At 39.9% G+C, this 23118-nt stretch overlaps 1 protein-coding gene across 6 annotated transcripts; it reads right to left on the reverse strand.

The window, feature by feature from the left end:
- Nucleotides 1–2764: 2764 nt before the first annotated feature.
- SLC38A4 (solute carrier family 38 member 4) lies at nt 2765–21976 on the reverse strand. 6 transcript variants are annotated; one of them, XM_042815894.1, is made up of 18 exons: nt 21870–21974; nt 19730–19866; nt 19019–19187; nt 18031–18252; nt 17319–17409; nt 16452–16567; nt 13497–13570; nt 13281–13373; nt 12192–12273; nt 12018–12100; nt 11836–11894; nt 11174–11452; nt 10974–11053; nt 9755–9855; nt 8689–8813; nt 6277–6421; nt 5539–5636; nt 2765–4061 (listed from the first exon to the last, which is right to left on the reverse strand). In XM_042815894.1, the coding sequence occupies exons 4-18, from the start codon at nt 18171–18173 to the stop codon at nt 3960–3962; spliced, it is 1671 nt and encodes a 556-aa protein (XP_042671828.1). In that variant the 5' UTR covers nt 18174–18252; nt 19019–19187; nt 19730–19866; nt 21870–21974; the 3' UTR covers nt 2765–3959. The 6 variants fall into 6 exon arrangements, with proteins under 6 accessions (XP_042671828.1, XP_042671827.1, XP_042671829.1 ...); XM_042815893.1 differs by having other exon boundaries at nt 18031–18257; XM_042815895.1 differs by lacking the exon at nt 19019–19187.
- Nucleotides 21977–23118: the final 1142 nt, after the last annotated feature.

Consider the following 23118-nt stretch of genomic DNA (forward strand, 5'->3'; position numbering starts at 1 on the left):
CACTGCATGGATGTGTTGAAGGAATTGACACTGCTGCACCAAAGACAACTTCGGTGGCAGAACATGACATCCCAAGCTCATCATGGACCCTCAGCCAAAGCACGTGGGCCAGAGGATGCCACTCTTAATGGAAAGCCATTTGCATCTGTATGGGCTAGACCAAAATTTTGTTGCAGTAGCACATTTTTGGGAAAAATTCCACTGAAATTTTAAGCCAAATGAATGGAAAATTCCAATCTATACCATCAACTAGTCCTCTTAGTCAGTACTTGCTGACTAGCTTTAATTACTATTATGTCAGCCATTGAGAAGTAGCCAAGCAAGACAACGTTTACTGAAAATTAACACCAGAGCCAGCTGCTTTGCGGCTTATCTATGCCTGCTGCCCTTTTTCCAGATAGATGTTGTTTAACATTGTCTTTGATTACTTACAGAGTAGAAAGGACTTTGCCCTCTGATGAGTGTCCCTCGTTCAGTTTCTTTCTAAATCCAAAACTGAAACATGTGTTGATTTTTTCTGTGTTTTCTTTTTCTTTTCTTTCCAAATCAATCCTAGTATTCTTGTAATGTCCATTCAGTGATACATTCTTTTGTCTGAAAGAATGTCTAATACAGATTCATTGCTTTCTTTCCTTTTTTGTCCTTGAAGACATGGTTTTTTTTTTCCTCTTCTCTAGCTAAACTCATTCACTTGCATCAACTACATGAGTTTAATTAAGCAAGTTCAGGACATAGGGAATTTATAGCTCAAGAAACGTGAAAACAGAGCAAAGGAGATGATGCAGGGAATTAAGGAGGCATAACCACCAGGAGAAGATCCGTGAGGATTTCGAGGACGTTGTGTCCCAGGCAGAGGTGGCGGTGTACACTTTGGAATGATGAGATGGGATGAAGGGGTGAGAGGATTCTGAGGGTGGTCCTGGGTGTAATGCAGGTACTGTTCATGTTCTGGGAGTCTGGCAAGTGTCTGGGCCTGCTAGCAGGCAGCTATGGGAGCAGGATGTCTGGCATGGGGTATGCAGTTCTCACATGAGCTCATTGGTGCTGGATAGACCCATGTATTTTGGGCTGTGATTATACATCAGACAAATATGTAACAGTAGGAAAATCTATAGCTCAACGATAGGAAGTATTTATATAGAGCTGTGCCATCTGGTGCACACTCCTAACAGCAGCTATCCTTAGCTGCTGCACTGCGTATCTGGGCTAATCCCATGCCCCAAAGAACGATGCATTTAGTGTCATGGAGGTAGCTCCACTTTTAACACCAGCCATTCTCTACTCGATGATGTCTGTGAAGTTCCATGAATAGATACAAAACAGAGTATGTATCATGGTTATTGTATGAGGAAGCTACAAATTTATGCATACACACCTTTCTCTCTTAAAAGGGAGCACAGGTTTAGTGATGCTCATGTCAAGGCTTAGTTTGTCTCTGCTTGATTTTCAAAATATTCCTTTTCTTGCTAGCCTAAAACAGAAGAAAAAGATCTGCAGTCCTTGAAAAATTCATTTATTGTACATCAATGGATAGTTTTGTAATAAAAATCCTCATTGTCAACATGACAGGACAAACAAGAAAATGCAACATCCTCCATTTCCAGCAGTGCTAAGAAGTTAGTGTGCAATGCTAGCCTTACTCCACTAACAGCTGCATGTTGCTGTGAGCAGTGCTTATTAACTAGAATATCTGACATGTTACAGACTCTCCACCTTTATGCTGGACACCAATATTTTTGTGCCATTAAAAGCCAGTGACTAGAGCCATCATTCCATAGTTTTTTGGTTACTGCTCTTGAGGTCATCTACATTTTATGTGAGACATGTATTTCTAAGTTTCCACATGCAGCTGCAGACAATGGCTGTAACTGCTCTGAAACAGAAACTCAGTTATGTTTCGTTTTTCCCTACATGTAACTCACTAATGCTAGCAAGAAGAGAGGTGTTGGGATACTGCTATTAACTTTAGTTCACATCAAAGCTCTTCACTACTAATAGAATGTTACTGGTATTTGTCTGCTTCAAATTGAACAAAATATGGGAAACTTTAAAGAAAAAAAACAAAGCCAGTCAGCATTCACAAGGGTGTATGGCGTAGAGTATTAATGATGCAGTACTCAAGTGAGTGTAAAATAGTGCTCAGAAGGACAGCAGTTGACACGGAATATATAACTGATACACTTTTCCAGCCAACTTTTATGTCTACCCACACTTAGCAGGCATGCACACAGAGAGACACACATGGTCAATTTTACGTGAAGCTGAAGAGTGGACAGAGGCAGCTTTTGTTGGCTTTCAGAGTTCACATGCGTGCATACAACAGATTTTTAAATTGGAAAATGGAAACACCAGTTAAAGGAGACTGGATTTTCCTAAACATGTTAAACCCAACAATTGCACTTTCCCATTCATTCCGTCTTCTACTGAGCCCCTGTCACCTCTCTGAACTTTTCCTTTGAGAAAAATAGTACAGAGAGCATGTGTAGAGTTCCCCATAGATCTGACAAAATGCAGTCTGGAGGCTACTAGATGCTAATTAAGCATCCTTATAACATGGAACATCACATTCTTTTCTCTCGCACAGCTGTGTAGCACAATACACTTGAGATTATCAGTAATATCTTTTCCTTTGCATAGCTTAATTATGCATGCTTTTGAATGCTGGCATATGCATAGCTGAGCTGAGATAAAGCCACAGAGCAACTTAGCCAAATTCTTGGTTTATACTGGTAATGCGGAACTTTGATGCACATATTAAAAATTCTCAAGAGGAAAACAACTTGTCATTTATTGTAACATAAGTAGTAAATGTCTGAATTTGTTTTTACACAGGTAACTGCCAGGGTTTGTGGCAAGTGCATTTCAAATGCTACTGAATAAAACGAGCCTTTAACAAATCCAGTAATCCAAAATATATTCTTCAAAACAATACTAAGTGTGTGGCTGTGAAAACAGAGTGACATATAAAATAAAATAAAAAAAAAAATCAGAAGTCATGTACCAGAGGGTAATATTTTTATAACTAGAAGAAAACAAAGGATTATGTACATAAATACAGATATTTATATATATAGCAAATTACAGTTTCCTGCACTGAACATTTATCAAACAGACAAGTGCTGAACAATACTGCATAGGGTGCTCAGCCACACCGTGTGGTCTCCTTAAATTCCCATGAGAATGGAAGACAAGCTTCTATGGAGGATGGAACTTGTTCAGTGATGCAAGCTCAGACAAGAATTAAAAAAGCTAAGAAAACCAAAAATCCCACCCTAGAATTGCCTAACGTTTCCAGCAGAGACATCTTTAACAACAAAAAATGAATGGTCAGATGTTCTTCAGTCACAGCACAGGGGCTCCTGTGCAAGAGAGCTTTATTCCACACAACAGCCATCATGTGTCAAGGTTGACAAATATAGGCAGTGTATCTGATGCTTGGCTTTGTCCGCTGGCTTGCCAAATCTGTCACCTTTCTGATAGACCAGTACATGGGGAGAAGTCACTTTTCTGATCCCCTACAGAAATCATACCTTTTCTCTAGGAGCTGGGCACCTGCTCCTATGTGCTTCATGTGCAAAACAAGGCACTAGCTGGTTTTCTGGCCATTACCTTTCCAGTGCTCTAGGAACTGTGTTATGAATATAATGGGAGAGGTGAAAAAGGATGGGACCAAACGACTGTTAAGGACTACGTACACAGTTATTCTTATATTTGTTTTGAAAATAGAAAGCACCCACATCACACATTTTATTCAACCTGGCTAGAAATGCTAAGCTCCGGTTCCTGATGCATAAATAACTATCCTGTGACATAGACTCCATTGGGTTCTAGTGTCCTACCCAGAAACTGTCTTCAACATATTGCAGTTACTAGCTAGGAATAGCTGTGCCATGTTGGTGTCCTTTAGAGCACACAATACAAACATTATGGTATGAAAAGCACTTGGTTCTTTCCACAGATCAGTGATGTCGGGAACTTGGGGGATTGTAAATCCAGTCCATTACAATGAGAATCATACTCACAATCATGAAGATTATGCCAACTATAAGAAAAATTAGAGCCTGTAATTGAAAAATAAAATTGTATTAATGAAGAAAACGACTGAGCATACTATAGTTTAGACTTTTTCAAGGTAACCACATTTCTATAATGCTGAGGTCTTGAATTTGGGCCATTCTCTGTGACTGAATTTAAGTAGAACCGTACAGGGCTATGTGAATCAAAGTTAATTTTATGTAAAATTTCAGTCCAAAAGAGCCGAGCTTTACGAAACTAAATCTAAAAAAAAAGCAACCTAAATTTGTTTATATAAATAATTATACAAATTGTAACTGAAGAACAGTTTCTTTTCCTTTAAAAATTGACCAATTTTCAGTGCATATTCATTGTTTCCAATATCAATAACAGTTTCAGAGTTAATCCTTTACATCTTTATTAGACAAAAGATAAGCCCATCTTTCTTCTCTGAAAGCATTTCTGTATATAGTTAAGTGATCTAGGTGCTTACATTTCCACTTTGCTTCAGTGAGGCTTTAGCTTTCAGAATCTGTCCACACTTAATAATAATCTACATTATAACACAAAGAGAAATATTGTACGTGATCTTTGTGCAGAGTGTGAAATTCTAGATATGCCTAGCATAGAGTCATGAAGAATGAACAAAGAGCCATGGAAAAATATACATAGTCTATCTCTCTAACAACAACTGTTCCAAAAATTATCTTCAGAAATCATTTTATGGTAACAATCCTTTTCTTTCACACTTGCCACACACATCATGTACAAATTGAACTTCTCCCATTTCCATTTACTTTCTTTTTTTAAAAAATGTATACAAAGCTGTACTTACATATGTCTGCTTACGTTATGTGCCTGAATATATATTACATCAATATATTTTGATTAAGTGTTCAAAGGACGTATCCTCAGTGGTACTATTAAATTTCAGGTGACTATTGTGTGCATTAATACATGGATACAAGATGCTGCTTCATCAGTTCAGCATGATGTATAAACACATGCTGCACATAAATGATAGATCTTCATGTGTATCTCCTTTCAGTGTATGAATCTATCCCAATGGAGAGCTCTCATCTTTGTATCACTTCATTATCTCTTCAGTATAACCTCCTTCTTAATCTAGACCTTACATCTTCCTATTAACTCATAGATAGCCTTCTAGCAGGGACCAACAGCTTTTTATGCACAATTTAGGTATCAATCGTATAGGTGAAGATGTTAACTACAGCTTAGATCCAATTCAATAAATTAGTTTTTCTAGTGTCTTAAGAGACACTTTAACTTAGACACTTGCTATTGTTAATTTAGCAGTTGGAGTAGAGCTTTAAGCAATTTCACTTGCACAGCATGGGTCTCCATGCTATGGTGAATCACATTGTCCAATCTATGTTTTGGTGAGCCCCTACCATTTACGATCAGCTTTCAGACACTGCAAGTGAAAGCCCTTGAATTTGGGGCTGGTGGAAAGCACACACCCTCCCATCATCCTTCCTCAAAAATTGCTGCCAGCACCCTTACCCCTATCTTCTGGGGAGACCTCATGGGCTCCTTCTTAACAAGCCGCAGGTAGAATGCAGAGGGGAGGATGAAGATCAGCATGGTGGCAGAAGAGGCACCTGGAAGAGAGACCAAAGTTGAGCACCATGTTGTGTGACACTCTGCCAGCATAGTTCACCCACAAGGTGAAAAGAGATGGGGAATATTTGTGCAGAACTCGCCTGTGGTCATGCATGACCTTCAAATTGCATGGCTTCAACTTCAGGGGGCTTGAAAGCCCCCTGCAGAAGAGTTGGGTTTCTCTTTAAGGAATAATTTCTGTGGGTTTTATGGGGACTGATTTGGGCAACTTCCTTTGGAGTACAGTTATTGTCCGCTGAGATCCATCCTCAAGTTTGGCACAGAGATATCCAAGTACTTGAGTTCTCAGAGCTGAAGAGACATTAGTTGTCTGTCTGCAAGTAGATGTCTGCATGTGAGCTGTTCAAGTGGGGACAAAAGGGCACCGAATCATAGAATGGCTTGGGTTGAGAGGACTGAAAGATCATCCAGTTCCAACTCCTCTGCCATAGGCAGAGTTGCCAGCCAATAGACCATGGGGACTTCAAATTACCTTTTGAACTTATCCCATACAAAATCAAATTGGTGTTTATGTTATTCCACTGTAAGATCCACATGGAGACTATCATGTAGTCCACAAACGTAAATATGTTGTAGAAAGTATAAACACAGTAAACAAAAAGTATTTATGAAACCTACCAATAAATCCAAATATGTCTTTAATAGCCGGAACAAAAATCACAAGCATGTTATTAAAAGCAAGAATTACTGCTGCAATCAGAAGGTGTCGTATCCAGCTGAAGGGCCTTTTGGGAAACAGTAATGCACTGATAGATGAACGAATCTGGAAGACAAAAATAATCCAGGAAAGTAAAACAGCACTTATTTTATCTTTGCTTCTCGCTTTTTAAATGGCCTACACTGGTTACTTTTGCTGTGAGAAATTCTGACCAAAGAATTGTGTTTTCAGTCTTAATGTAATCTCACTCTTGTGTAGGTTTTTGAGAACTGGGTTCACAGTTTCATGCAGAAACTCAAATATTTGCTGTGTAGGAGAAAGATGAGTAAATAGGGTGTAAAATCGGGGAGATGAAATTTGCTCAGCTGAAAGATGTGGTATCAGCAAAAAAAACCAAACAACAACAACCACAACCAAACCAGTCCAGAGATCCCTCCACTGTGAATACTAATCAGCAGGCAAAATACGCACAGGTGAAATCTGAGTTGAGTTGCTGTATTCCTGAACCTGATCCCCCTGAAAATCTCACAGGAGATCTGCAATTTACTTTTGTAAAAGAAAGAAAACTTTCGTTTTACTTTCATTAAACATACAAATACATCTATCAAAATATAAGCATCTCTTACCACATGGAAAAGAAAATATATCAAATTATAGAAAAAAAAAAGCTGTCGCAAAAGATCCTTTTTTTGCTTTACTTTCTCACACAATAGAGTTGGGTTTGTCTTTGCTCTTTCATCAGTGAAAATGGAAAGTAGGAGAAAGGTCAGCTGCAAATCCCTCTGGAGGCAGTAGATAATGTTACTGTGAAGTACTGTGATAAGCTTAGAAGATTTGAAAGGTAGAAGTTGAAACTGGGAAAAGCTCAAGGCTCACTTCTGCTTCTGGCTAAGTTTGGCTGTTCAGTAATAGTATGGAGTTCTGTCAGACTCAAAGCCCATCATGTGAAAATGCAGCATTCATTTTGCATGCTGTATTTTTCAGGCTGACATGAACACACGTTACGAAGAAAGTAGGTAGCAAAACTTTCATCTGGTCCCTGAGTTGGTGTAAAACACCTTTACCACTCTGAGAAGCACTGCCTGCATTCCTGTTCACTTGTCAGTATCCTGTGCGTTATTACTGCTGTCATGCTGGCGCTGACGTGAAGTCACAAGACTGAAATTTCACACTGAATAATGGTAAATAGACTTTTTTTTTTTAAAGGAAATGCAATGATTTCTTTATTTTTATTATTATTTTTTAAAGAATAAACTCTGACCACTTTAAGAAAATGTAGTAATTCATAGAAAAACTGCTGTATAACTATGCTGCTTGACTGGAGTAATTGATTTATAAGTGATGCTGAACTTGATGGGCAAGAGAGTTATTTGATGTGCAGGCTTTAAAGAAAATTATATTTCCTCTGTATTTTTTTTTTTAGGGCAATTAACTCTGCAGTGTGTAACTGCTAAGCCTTTGCACATTATTCAAACATAAAAATAATTATGCAGAAAGCTAAAAATGCAAAATGCTGCTTCTGACAGATAGAGGACTTTGCAGCGCTCTCTGTTTTCCCATGAAGAATGCTGAGCTAGTTAAGAAAAATTCAAGCGCTGAGTCATTGGTTAAAACATAACATTTAGGGCAGACCAACACAGTATTCTGAGCAGGATAAAGCCCTCAAAGTAATTGGTTCACCTCAGAACATATTTTTTGGCAGGCAACCTTGAATGATGATCGCTCCTCTGAAGCATTTATCAGTGAGCCTGGAAACAATACCTACATAGAACTGGTATTTGCATCCAGGACAATAGAAAAGCAAAACTCCAGGGCTGCTGCTCTTGTCAGACACCAACAGCCACAATGCAGGCCAATGGGAGCCCACCTGCACAAGGTGCTGGACGTAGGCCTGCTCCACAGAACAGCACACGAGTCCCCCAGAACTTGCTGGCCACCAATGTTTTCTGCCTGGCTACATTGGGAAGGCACAAGGGACAGTCACGGTGTAAACTGCATGCATTCTGTTGAGTTTGGATGCTGTAGTAGGTACGTATTAGGAAATCTTGTAGGCAGTTTGAGTATATCTCCAGTCTTCAGTGCTTGTGCTGTTAAATATAGCGCAGAAAGAGCCAGAGGGAGCCAGGGCAGTTGTTCCTGGTTTATTTCTGGTTTATTTATAAGGACTGATTTATTTCAGTCTTTCAAAGTTTGCAACCCTAGCTGCCTAATGTGGTTGCTGTGGGCAAGCTGCATATGAAAAAACTTGCTCCCCGAAACAAAACCCAGGCTTGCTTTTCTTAACATTGTGTTAAGGCCTGCTTCTGCTAAGCACATGAAATTAGTGTCTACAGGCCAGCCCCGATTTCATCTCCAGCAGCTCTTTTACTTACAGGGAAGAGGACAAGGGGCACAGTCAGGGTGACAGCCACCAGCACCGCGAGGCGCACGGACAGAAGGAGGGCATCAAAAGTATACACCCTGGTGTATGTGTGAAGTAGCTCATCTTCAACTTCCCCTGCAAAAAGGAAACAGAAGGGATCTAAGTCCCTTACATGGTACCTACACACACAAAAGAGAGGTCTTTATTTTACTGCCAGACAAGATTAGCTCTGGCCCAGCTGCTGCCATCAGATCCATTTTACGGGCTGGACAGCAAAGAGGAATTTTCCCGGCATGACTGATACAAGTCCATCATTCAGAGATGACGAGTATAGCACATCTATGAGATAATGCTTTCTACTTCAGCTTCTCAAATGACTTTTGCAAAGTCATTGCTTGGATGTGTAACCTAGGGCAAAAAGATTTCTCTGATACAAGACAAAAAACGAACGACTGAACTGGGAACATCTTTGAACATCCATCCAAGCCTCCCAGCCCTTTTGCCAGAGCAGTACTGTGTTATTTACTTCTTTGCTGTAACAAAGGAACTGATGATGTAAAAAGACGTGGCATTTACATGAACCAGTGTGCTAATATAGGAGCTACTCTGTTTACCTACTGCTTAGTCCAGTTCATCTGTATTCTCTTTATGCTAGAATGGTTTGCTCCTGTTTTTCAGCACAGGTGAGGCTGAATTAACAGCATCAGAGCCACGGTGGATAGCAGCTAACAGTGTCATGTAAAACTATTGAGCATCAGAGTATTTTTAATGTTTCACTCTTGGCTTTTTCCAAGAGCCAAGCTTACAGCAGTTTGCTGTCTGAGCTCACAAAGCCATGAGATGCACAACTAGACCAACTAAGGCCCTGACGGATGAGGACTGTGTGGCCAGAGAGCTGGATAAGTCTCACTGTTTATGCAGGAGGTTACATACAGTATATTACTTTTGAATAATACTAGTGCTTGAATTAAGGCCCATAGAAAACACATGAACACTTCTGTCTTTATATGATTGATCCATCTTGTCTGTTTTGAAAAAAGAGAGAAAATTCTGTAAAGAACAGGCTTTTAACCTACCATAGAAGGTAAGATATCCAAAGAGACCAGCCAGAAGATACATGATGAGCATGCCAGTGATGGAGATGTTTGAGACATTCTGCATTCGCTTTCGGGAACGACTGGAGTAGGAGAGAAAAAGAGTAACAGTGCTATTCTTATAATACTTCTACTTGCACAAGAAGTACTCTGAGAAGCCTCTACTGACATTCCCTCGTGGCTAGAAAGTTCATAGCAGCTGTGTGCATTATGCAAAGCTCCTGAAGCTTTGTGACAATAGCTCTACACAGAACAGCACCAAAAGAATGAATTGAAACTTCATTTCTACTGCTTACTGAGTGACAAACATGTAAACAAATATTTTTTAAAAATATCATTATTTCTATACTATAAATTTCAAATAGTGCATTTTAAATAAAAAATAGAATAGCTAAAACCGTATGGCTGGTAACAATAATGAAATGAGTTTTCAGGCAGCTCTGTTTGAATATTCCTTTTTATCTACACAGCACTGTTCTGCAGGTTCAAGTATCTCTTGTAAATCAACTCCTTTCTTCAGAGAACCCTTGGTTAAATATTTCTTTATAAGGAAATCTTCAGCTTATAGAACCTGGAAACAAATTTCATATCATCTGATAATTTTTAATTCTGAGGTTAAGCATGCTAAAATAGGAGGTAATACGGCTTGGCCTCCTTGAGTTTTGCAACACAAACTCCTGGAATATAATTCTTGTTGCTGAACAACTGCATTTTCTTAGCTTTTCCCAACTATCAAATAGTTTAAGGAAATGTGTCTATTTTAATATTTGGTAATCAAAATGGTGTAGGTTAAGAGTCTATGTAAGACACTCATGGCATTAACTAATGGCATCCCAGGGAACTTTAAGAGTAAGCGACAGCTGACTCTGACGAAGAACTCATTAAGATATTTTTAGAGACCAGAATTCTTGGTTTCAGAGCTGTCTGTTGTGTAGCCAAATTCCCCGTCATATTTCATGTCATTCAAAGAACTGTCCAAACTCATCCTTTCCTTAGTTCATATTAATGCAGCTCTATGAACAGCAGTTCTTTGTCAGTTCTTTAACTATTAGGTGAAAGCAGAGCTGATATCCGTTTATTGTGGTGCAAAATAAATCATCATCAGATAGGTGACTATAGAGCCACAATCAAGGCAGAACAGGAAGAAAGTGATGTCTGCTATCGTTAACTGGAAGTATGGGACAAAATTCAAGAACCTTACTCTTTCAGTTCACTGTATATTGGTAGCACCTCAGGGTGGCATACGAATGCAAATGCCAGGATGGGTATTGCATAGGCAGTCTGTAAAATAAAGCTCCCATTAGTACGAATGGTCACTGCTATAAGCCTCTGACTTTTGGCAGGCAGCAGTTTAGCTGTGGCACAAATGGCAAAAGACAAATTCTACACAATCTCCCTTACCCGTGAGTTGAACACAAAGTATTTCGGCTGACATGTGTCACTGCTGTCGCTGTGTGCTTCATATTCTACACCACTTTTGAGGAAAGTATCTCTTGGCTCTTCAAGGCCTGGCACGTGCCCAACTGTATTGTCCATCATGAAATTCACACCAGAACTGAGAGACTCATTTGATAACGTGACCAGGTGCATTGGCAGTGTGATGTTGGTGGCCGTCCAGTTTCCAGCCCCATGATCCATGAGGGGGAGAGGACAGGGTACTTGAAATTTCTTGAAGATTACCTACAATACAGTAGACAATGTCATCAGTAGAGTACTCCTATATGAGACTAAATTTACAGCCATGAGAAACCAGCAGGAACAAAAACAGGCACAGAGAAAGGAGAAGGGAAAGAGAGAGCATGAAACCAAACACTATCACTTCTGCTTCTCCAGCAAATAATTGCTTTTATTCTGGTTCTGCTGTTGCTCTGCTTTATGTTGTATCATTTTAAGTGCTGCTTTTTAGTTTGATCTTTTTAATTCCGGTTTTGTTCAGCACTCAGTTTGTTTTGCAGGTGCTATTCTAACATCCATGTTAAATTGTGATGGTAAGGGATTTATTAATGTTGTGCAGTTCACAGGCTCTATATTTGCTTAGAGGCAAGTCCTGAACAATTACCTACCACACTGACAAAGAAAACCATACACGTCAGCGAAAAACCACTCGCATAACCAAGATAACCTATGAAGCAAAAAAAATAAAAAAAATAAAAAAAATGTATATGTATATATATGATTCAGCTACATATAAATTCACAATCCTAATAGAAATAGGAAAAGAGGTTAAGTGGGACATTAGCCTTACCTAATGTTTTTAGAAGAGAAAGGGGAAGAATAATCACAACTGTTACAAGTATGACAAGGTAGTTCCCATTTAGGTACCATTCTCTAAAGAGGGGAAATAAAAGATAACAATCATCATCATTGACATAGCAAATTTTTTTTTAATCTCAGGTTCAGGTTAGGCAAAAGTACCTACCCAGAATTCTCCTCAAGCTTCATAAATGCTCTGATCACTTCAGGAAGTTCATATTTAATGATAAAGAGGTAGCTTGACATTGCTGAAAATCAAGCAAACACTTTCAGAGAAAACAGAATAAATCCAACAAAAATAATTTGTTTTAAAAAGCATTGATGATACATGAAAAACATAGAGTTTTGATAAATCAGATTTTGCTAAAATACAGAAAGAATTTTATTCAGATCACAATGCAAATAAAGAAATGTTATTTAAAGAGATATTTTTCTCTTATGAACATGTTCTGAATGAAATCTAGCATTTAGTCTTAGACTACAACAGTTACTACTAATTTAACAACATACTCAAATCACTGCTATGAAATTTACACCTGTAAGTTTTCCTTTTGTTTTTCTTTCTAAATCTTGCTTTTCCAGCGGACACTGTCTACCCACTTTTTGTAGAAAAAAAAAAAAAAAAAGCTAGTTTTCAAGAGCTTTGGCAGCAGACGACTTCCATATCTCATTTAAATATATTGACAGACAGCACACACTTTATCCTACACTGACCACAGAGAGTTCTTTGGAACTCACTGGATCAACCTGGACAAGTTGAAAACCACTAGTCCACAAGAAAGAGGTATTCCTCTCAATTACCAAAGCGTACATGTTTGGAGAATAAGAGGAAGACCTGGAGTAGGATATATTCTGTACACAATCAAAAAAGCTATTGCAATAGATAGATATGAACCAGCTGTGTCTAGGTAGAAAAGTAGAAGTCAGAACTATGTTCTCCTTTTAGGTGATATTCATCTCTTCTAAGGCAGATGCCTAGCTTGTGCCACAGTCAATGAAGAGACCTGGCCAAGCCACTTTAGTCATCGCAGAAGTACCTGTGTTGCTCGTGCAGATATCTCTTGCAACAAGCTTTTAGCAGACACTACTATGTCATCTGAAACAAGGCAAGATTTCCTTTTGCATTCCTTTGTTAATAACATGTGTTGTATCCTGGTCATCTATGATGTAATTTAGTCAGAGAGAAGAAAGTACTTCTGTTTTCTAGAAAAGCACTGGAAGTTAGAAAGCTATTCTAAAATCTTTTGACCCTTACCTCCAATATTCTGCATTGTAACTGAAATGAAAACGCTACACTTCCCAGGCCATCCAAATGCCTTTTCTCCCAGTTTTTCATATATTAATGAACCTAAAAAAAAACACCCAAAACACCAAAATAAATAAGAGCCATGGACCACTACAGTGAATGCATGTGAGAGGAAAATGTGCATGCAATAGAGATTTCTGGTCAGTTTTAACCTGATCTTCATACCTCCTTCTTTTGATGTCTTCAGTAAGAGGTGGACTGAGTAGACTGACAGCATTGCCACACTGAGCAGCAGAACTCTGTAAAGCAAAACAAAAATCAGAATCTCATGCAGCACATCAGGAATACTCAGTTAATTTGAATGGATGCTTGCTTGTTCCAAAGTTCAACGTGTAAACACCTCTAGCAAGAGCGTGCCCAGTACCAGGACTCGTGGTACAAAATGCACAGATATGGGTTAGCTGTGGGTTATTCATGGCTGAAGTTGCACCTTAGACACTTCAAAAGCCTCTCAATGTTTGCTTAAGTCCAGACAGGTGCCCATTTATTTCACAGAGGCAGAATGCTGTTTTAGTAAGACTCAACAAAAATAAACAGATCTCAGGTCTTTGGACTCATCTGTTCAGTGGCCTCATATTTTATCTCTCCTTACACAGATTTATGAAAAAAAAAATAAAAAAAAAATCCTCAAAACCTAAACTGTGACTGTGACAAATTCACTGCCAACTTCTGCCTAGACTTCTCCTATTTTACTGTATAACTGTAGACATTAACTTCAGATGCACACTTTGCAAAGTACAAGTATATAAGGAATCCTGCATAATGCTAAAGTGTGGTCTGACAGTGGAAGATATGCTTTTGCAGCACTTGCAGCATTCTCTTCTAACTTAGTCCGCTTAAAGGTACTGGTGCCTGCCTTCATTAATTCTGATTACTGCCATGTTCCTTCCACACATTTGCATCTTTTGTGATTTCAGATACTGTCCTCTTGCAAAATGCTGGTGAAAAACATATTGCATGATATTTTCAGTGCATAACATCGTGGGCAACATATCTTACTATCACAACCATCTTGCCGTCAGCCTGCATAAGCATGGGAAGGAGATGTCATGATAACATGATAGAGCTAGGAAGTACCAACTCTACTGATATGCCTTATTCTATGGCTGAGTAGAGTTCCATTCCTCAGAACACAAAGCTTCATACAAAAATGGGAGATACTGACAGCCAATTCTTTGTAAATGAATTGTAGCCTGAGACATTCGTTTAATGGTCAGGTGGTGGTCACCAGACCAAGTTGCTTTCTCTAAGAGAGACAGACAACACTACAGACTTTGAGTGAGTAGATTTCTCTCATGCAGTGAGCTCAGGCCATACACTAAGGGGAGCTCACATCTGACGTTGCAGTGTATCTTTCCAAAACGGCATCTTTCTTGATGAGACCCATCCAGCCTCTATACAAAGACATGACCTCTGAGTCCTGGCATATGGAGTGCAAACCTCCGCTGTGGGAGAGGAAGGCACAATGGCAGCTCTTGAGGAGATTCTGAGTTCTAAATTAGAATTAATGTGCAGCAGCTTCCATTAGTAGATGGAATTTTTCTGTGCTACTAACTTCATAATCTGTGGAAACAGAGGAACTTCCAGCAAGCATATACATGCCACAGGGGTAACTATATCCTCACACAGTTCTTCAGTTTTAAATAAAACTCCTTCCTCTGCCAGAAGGAAGAATGTTCTAATGCACAAAGTATGGAAGTAGGACAGAAAAGAAAATGAACTGTGGGGTGGAGACATCCTTTGTTTTTGTTATATGACTCCATGGGATTGCTCTAGCATAACTGCAGGCTTGCATTCTGCTTTAGCACTGACAGTACAGACAGCCAATCCTTTGGATGAAGGGATCCTGAAGAACAAAAATGTTGCAACGGTAATTTTTTCCCCTCAAGTCTCAATATATCACGATTTTCTTTGCAGTGATAATTTATGACAATACTGTGCTCAGAGCACAAGTGCTCAGAGAAGGCTGGGGAAAAAGAATCCTACATTTTCCAGATTCTAATGCACTCAGTTATAAAACTAAGTTCCATTTTTGTATCTGCAGAAACTATATTTAACCATTTGAATACAGGTGTTGGGAAACACTTATCCAGGATTGTGGCAGCAGTTGCATCGACAGTTAATGTTCACGTACAGATTTGGCTGGCAAAACAGGAGACGTTTCTTAGCAACTGGGAGCTACACGTAGCATTTCAAATATTGCTGCTGTTCTAGTTAAAAAAAAAAAACATTGAGAAGAAAAAAGCCATGTAGAGATAGCCATGCAGCCTGATTTAAAGGCTCCCTGGAGTTCAATAATGGAAAACAGTGACCTAGTGTCATATGGAGCATCATACTGTGTTCTAACCTTCTGGAGGATTAAAATTAAGGCCAGAGTTAAGATTAAATACATTTATTAATAAGCAAAACAAACCCCACTAACTTTTTGTACAGTCTCTCTCATTTGATAGGATTATCCATAAATTAAAAACCTTCATATGACTATCTGTTACTGTCTATCAAATCTCATTTTGTATAGATAGAATATCTCAGCCACATTCCTCTGCTGTCATCTGTGCACACTGAATACAAATAGACTGGGGGAGCAACATCAAATCTGAATAAATCAGTGCATGCCTTTGCAATCAAAACCTACTGCCATTTCTGACCTATATCAAATACTAGTCTCCCATTTCTACATCGTGATTAGATAGTTAGGATGGTGTAAAACTTCACGTGGGATTTATTTCTCCTGTGAGCTCCCCATAATGAACCAGTAAGATAGGTATTGTTATTTTAGGACAAGTATGCTGTTCTTCTCCCATTCTTCCCTTCCCCTCCCCTCCTCTTTTTTTTTTTTTTTTTTTTGACTACACAGCATCCATTGTCAGCTGTGTTCCTGACATAAAACAGAGCTAAAAAGCTGAAACAAGAGAGGAAAAAAAAAAAGAAAAAAAAAGGTATGTCATCTGTGGATGGTTGCTTGTGGTGCAGCTAAAACATTTTCACTACAAAAACTCTTATAAAACATTTCAGCTAACAAAACATGATTCTTAAGCTTAACTTACCTTTCTAACCACAAAAGAAAATCAACTCTAGATTAGTGCTAATATTCTATTTATTTTATTTCTATGTACTTACACAAAAAGGATGATTCCTGTGTTGGCCACGGCATAGGACAGCCCTAGGATACCGCTGCCCATAATGGCATTGCTGAGGTTGAAGGAGGACATGCCAAAGGAAGCTCTGCCCCGGTGCTGTACGAAGCAAAAGCAGAGATGACTATTAGCTTGCATTTTACTGGGTGCAATAAGTTAACTGTTCTAACTACTGGTTTTTCCTTCATTGCTCTCAATCCTTAGAGGTGGAGCCTTTTGAAGCCAGCAAACTGCTGTGGTAACGGGGCCACAGCTGGCTGTGTGTTGACCAACTTCAACAGAAATACATGTTGCTATCAGGTAACTTTCCCAGTTATTGGCTTAACAAGTGGATTATTTTTCTCAAAGTCAGATATACTGCTTTCTCTGTGGAGCTAAAAATGTGCCAGAGGAGGCAACAGGGGTTGAAAGGGAAGGATATCTGTGTGGATCTGATCAAGAGCATCCCTTCTTTAACACAATGCAACTGGGTGTAGATTCGTTTACATGGATGCTGGAAACAAGCAGGGCCCAGATCTGCCTTAAATGGAAGAAACGAAGTATCTGGGAACCAGAACTCCTATCAGAAATAGGTACGTAGATCCACTCTGGGCTGGATATCTTGGATGGGATGTCATGAGTGCTGTACAGAGTGTGATCTGAGAAAATTTTTCTTGTTGCCTGGGAAGACCTAGTTTTAGTTGCAAGGCAACAGAAGGAGTTTGCTGCACTAACTTAGAAAATGTTTGCTTACTGTTCTAATGCCAAGATTTTGCTGATCAAGCTGCAGAGTAACGTTATTTACTGAAACTTCTGGTATCAACTTAATGGGATTTAATAGTAATTACACTTTAAAATTAATACAACTTACATATTCTTCATGATAGTCTTCCAATTTCTTTTTATCCAGATATCCATTTGTTAGGAACTTCTGACTTTCTGCATCATCACTAGCAAATGGACTAAACATAAAGAAAAATAAGAAAACATCAGATAAGGCCTATGACACACATTACGTGTATGCCTTTTGTCATAGGGGAGGAAAGTGCCCTGTGGCAGTCTTGCTGGAAATGGGTTCAGTGAGTGGGGGATGGAGGCTGATGGCTGGTTTTGAATATCTTCTTGAGGCTGCACAGAGGCTGGCAGCACGTTGGGTCCCTGCTGTAGGTGCCTGAGCATCTCCCAGTGGAAACTGCTGCCCTCTATCCCCTGCCCTGGCCAGAGATGCCCCTGTCCCAGATGGCTGGAGCACGCAAGGAGCGTGCTTGGCTTGCACTGCCCTACGTAGGTATCAGTTTTCACACTGATTTGTGTGGGTGGGAGCTGCCAAGATTGGGATGGGGAGCCTGCAAAGGTCACACCAGGTGATGGTTGCTTTCTGGGCTGCCCCTGCTGTGCTGGGTACTGTATCTGTAGAGCAGAGCAGGGAGGCTGGGACTCGGGGGAGACGCTATCTAAGCAATCACACTAATTTAAGCATATTACCTAGGAAATGTTTTAAGTTCCAGATGCCATTAGTGGAGCTTGTTTATTGATTACTGCTTTTTAGCCAGAACAGATAAGTCCTCCACTTAAATGCTTACCTCCTAATTGCAGCCTTTTCAGACTCAATCAGCTCTGTGTAGTTGTCTTCCAGGCTTTCCCCGCTGTTGCTCTGCTCTTCCAGTTCAATGTTGACTTTTTGCTGCTCCATGCAATCCATAGAGTGGTCAGTACTTTCCAACATACGGTCTCTTCTTCAGGGTAAACAGGACTGCGGTGCCTGCCCGTGGGTTCTCCCTACCATGGGGAGCTGCCACAACACTCTGTTCTGCAAACAACGCACAACAGGACTCATTAGAGTTTTCCTCAAATTAGATAAACGACTGTGAATCATTGGGCTTGTGTTTGTTCTTTGTAAATAGCATTAGGAAAGGAGACTGTTGCAGACTGGGAAAATTCTGGGCAAGCATAATGTTCCTTTGTATGCTGGCACTTGGCCCTTCCATCTCCCTCGAAATGGTGGAGAGAATAGTGGCCAATAGACGCATCTGGCATAATTACTAATCCAGGTGAAAGTAGTTACTGGAATTGCTGATTTTGTATTGCCAGAGGATGGTGATGCAGAAAAGCTCACTGTTAGAAATGAAGAGTACATCAGGGTTTTGCTAACACTGCTTCCAAATGTACACACTCGAAGAAATTCTCAGTGTTTTGAATCATTTGTTGTAAGATGAATATTGCCACAGGTTTAAATGCCTTGATGATTCATCCCCTTCCCTGGATTCTATCTGTAAGTACGAACATCTGTGCATTATCACTATTTTGATAAATAGCAGGTGCAGTTCTCATACAGTGGTTTCTGCTCTTCTGTGTCCAGCCCTCACTCACCCCACAGCTGGAGATCTGGCTCACACAGGGTTATTACACAGATAAAAGTCTTATGATCTTTACTCTTATTAGAAAAAATCCTGCTTTTAAAAAATGGTATGAATAAATGCTCAGCTCTCTGTGGATTTTTATATATTTTATAGGCCAATTTCCATATGGGTCAAGAGAAGCTGTGCAAGCCAGTTACAAAAAGGACTTCACCTGAAGTATTTCAGAAATCTCTTGTTACAGTCTTCAAACACACATTTACATTCATCTGCTTATTCCCACATTCAGGAGCAAATTATTTTGGAAGAAACCTTCTGGTTTTATAACACTTTTCTCTTCATAAAGATACTCCTTGAGGCATGTCACGTCTCTATTTCTTAGCCTGGGAGACAACAAAGCAGAACAAGGAGGGAGCGAGCACAGATTGGGCAGCATTGCAGTCCGTGTCCCACCTGTGCCAGCCCTGCGCCCTCCCGGCCCTTCGCCTCTGCCTCGCAGGTGAGCACACTGGCTGGACCCGTTTCCTTTCTCATAAAAAACAAATGCTAAGTACAGACCAACACTGCATAACAGCAATATCAGAAAACAATGCTACTAATAATTTCCACGTTTGGTCCTTTGTTGCACTAAATCTGCAATTTCTCCTGGTTCTGCGTTTGTGAATGTACATTCTCTCTTGATGACCAGACCTTCACTATCACATGCTGTCTTTAATAGCATCTGCATATGTATCTGTAGTGGCAAAATGTTACAGTGCATAGGCTTAAAATGCAAATCTAAACTTTAAATACCAGTCCTGGGGGCTAAAACTGACCCTGGTCCAGAAAATAAAGTCAGCCTCCTTACTTCTTACTAACACCATCCACCCAGACCAGACAACCGAAAAGGAAAAGCAATATCAGAGTGCATTAGGAGGTTTCCTACCAGAGATCGCAGCTCTGTTTACTCCTTTCTGTTGCCACTCGGGGAGTGTGAGCACGGATGTGAGCAGCAGGCAGTGCAGCTGGCAGGCTCACATTCCTGCAACCTGGGGATTCTGCCCAGTCGGGGTATGAATAACGCTGGGAGAATAAAAAAAATTAAAAAACCAGAGCCCTCCCAACTGCGGCTTCATTCACAAAACCTTTAAATACAGACTCTGTCCTGTTCAAGGAAGAGAGTTGTTCCTCTTCCTGATGCTTATTTTGAGTTTAATGTCTAAAAACCAAACAGGCACGTCTGCTTGCACTTAACCCTATTCTGATATAGAGCCAAATCTCTGCAGTGTACACTGCCTGCTGCTCATTGGAGAAATGTCTTTTCCAGATGTGGCAGTCCAAAGCATACACATCTTCAAAGATTTGGACACGAGAGAAGTAAGCAAAAATAGTTGCATAGAGTTGAGTTACACAGAGGTTAGACTGAGGAGGAAATTTTGTACAGTACAGTAAACAGTTTGGAAGGGGGAAAAAAAAATTGACTAGAAATACACATTACAGAATAAGAATTGTTTGGACATTGTCCTGTCAAACATTTACACAAGTGAATAATCTGACTTATGGGCGTCATCACAAGAGGCCATGGAATTACTGCATAAAGCAGGAATTTTCCAGTGGAGCCACAAGCTCTCAGATGGCAATGTTAGATCTATTGAGGGCAAGCAAAGTGAAGGGGATCATTGCCACCCTTCTGCATGTGAACACAACTGCTGGATTGCTTCTGTACCTGTGAGATGTCATTTAGGAGCAGGGGCACATACTAGCTAGCTATGTTGAGAAGAAAATCGTGGCTGAATCTGAACCCCTGTAGACTGGTAGACGGGTGATTTCTGCCCCTGGGTGATGGTCAGGGCCAGGCACAGGGCTGCATATCAGGGCATGGCCACCAAGGCCAGTGGTCTTGCATCCTGCCGGAATATAACTCATCACATGAGGTGATCTTGATGTAAATCAAAGATCATCTGCTTCAGCTCCTCTGAGATTTAATGATTTCTACTTCATAATTCTGAATCTAAAACACACTGGAAGAACCTAAACCAATCATAATCTACCCAGATTTCTCTGCCTTACAGAGGAATTCTCTAAGTTTGCAAGTAACCAAAAATCTCTCCACTGCTTTTTCTTGCACTTAAAATTGATACATTTTCCCTTTAGGCTTTCCTGCAAAAAAAAAAAAAGTGCATTAGCTCTACAGTATTCCTTAAACTTGGCTTTGTTCTTTCCTGTGTCATTCTGATGAACAGAAAGAAGTATGGCATTAAAATCGAAATACTGGTTGCAAAAGTGATATGCCCACTATTAGAGGAAAGTTATTAATTCCTATACAACTATTTTACTGTTGAAGTACCAAGTACTGTTATTTTTGCTTATTAAATACTGGTTTTCAGAAGGGACTCGGAAATCAGTGGATTTATTTGGCATGTGATATCACAGTATTACTGATTTCCATCTGATCTACAGTTAGAACATTTAGAGAATGGTTATTGATCACAAATAATGTCAGGTCACAGATATAACTAATAACATTTTTACAGGTTTTGTAGTGGCAAGATTCGTAAGTTCCACCATGGTATCTGAGTTAGCAGACTGCCAGATTCCTTGTCTTCCTGACAGCTTGCAATATTATTGTCTGCACAGCTATTTCAGAATGAAATGTGCTATCACTGTGAAATAAACAATTAAAATGCAAAGTCTGCTTCCACAAATTCATTTATTTTCTGGAATTTTAGCCAAGTAAATCAAGAGCCTTGAATTTAGGCAAGGGTTCCAAAGGAAAGCAAGCATTTCTTAATTGTCTGGTCAATTTTAGACACCTCCTGCTAGTTCTGGTTGATTGTTTACATTTTGTTCTTCTGTACCAAAAAAAAAAAAAAAAAAAAGCTATATTTCATTTCGGAAGAAATACCGCAAATAAATACTCGCCAACATAAATCACCATGTCAGTAAATCTTAAGGAGCCCATTTTTCATCTTGCACTTAAATTTACAGATTAATTGATTGCATTTCTCATTTGTAATTTTGGAAAGTATGGATGGTGTCTAAAATGAATTGATCATACATTATAGAGAAGAATGTTTTAGGTTTACCTGTGAGCTGAGCTGGTTCTCTTGCTTCCTAAGCGGGTTTTATCTTTTAGTGTTTGCACCTGTGTTGAAAAGTTTGCTTGTGTGCAATCCACAGCAGTTGGACAGTGATTTAAAGACAAATGGGAGTGTATCAGATGAGCCAATCAACAGCAGCTACACCCCAACAACTCCCTTTGACAAACTTGCGTCAGCTTTTTTTAAAAAAAAAGTGGTTAAAAAAAAAAAAAAGTGAATCAGTTTATTGGAGCACACTGAGGGCAAACATCTCCCTTCCGGAGCTATTTGCTCTCAGAGCTTAGCGCTGTTACAAAACGTGTATCTGCAGAATGCATCACCCATGCTCGATGGTGCTTTCATTTGACAATCTTGAGTTTTGAGTGACCAGCGTGGATTAACTTACCGTAGCACAATAGTGATAAGCCTTGAAAATGGCATCTGGGCTCCCACATGGCTCTTATCTCTATGGTGCAGAGACACATGTTGAGATGGCAGCGAGGTGTGCACTGCAGGGCTGGGTCGGAAGTGTGTGACTGCAGCCAGGTGCCTGACCTGTGCCTTAGTTTCGCAGCTGAAATATTTACCATGATAGCAATTGCAGAGGCATATGTCAAGTGTTACTCATTTAACTGCAGCATAGACGTGTGGAGTAGTAATTTCGCTGTCTGCGATGAGTCTTTTCTATTTCAGAATTTACTACCTTTCATCCAATTACATAATGACCATAAGTAAAAAAAAAGCAAACAAAAATGCACCTCTCTTCTTCCTTACCTCCTTTCCTCCCTCTCATGTAGGCTCTGTGAAAAAGCCCTCAGCCTGACACCCCTGGGAAGGTGGGAAGGCCGGGATGACATTGAGTCTCTGTGGAGCAGATCAGGTTAGCTCTGGGGGGGGGTGAAGCCTGGAGGGACTGGCACTTCTGTCTGGGTGCTTCTCCATGCTGTGTTTCTCCCTGAGCCAGTGCTGATCTGTTGGAACTACAGCTGCCCTGCACCTTCTGGTTGTCTTTTCCTGGGTATCACCATCCCTGTAAAGCATGGAGGAGCAGGATTCCTTCCAGCTTCCTGCCATTGCTGGCTGCGGTGCGTTGTTTCATGTTCTCCCCTCCAAAAACATCTGACTACTGACATAGCCCCAGACAAATAGTTCAACAAAAATAAGCTATGTCTCCTTCAGTTCTGCATTCCCATGAAAATGGGATTGCTTCTGAGGGCTGTCGGATTGCAAGATGCCAAAAGCAGATATTAGGAGG

The sequence above is a fragment of the Centrocercus urophasianus genome, unplaced genomic scaffold (assembly GCF_019232065.1).
Source record: "Centrocercus urophasianus isolate 14NV4802_14NV808 unplaced genomic scaffold, USGS_Curo_1.0 seq_15, whole genome shotgun sequence".
NCBI lineage: Eukaryota > Metazoa > Chordata > Aves > Galliformes > Phasianidae > Centrocercus > Centrocercus urophasianus.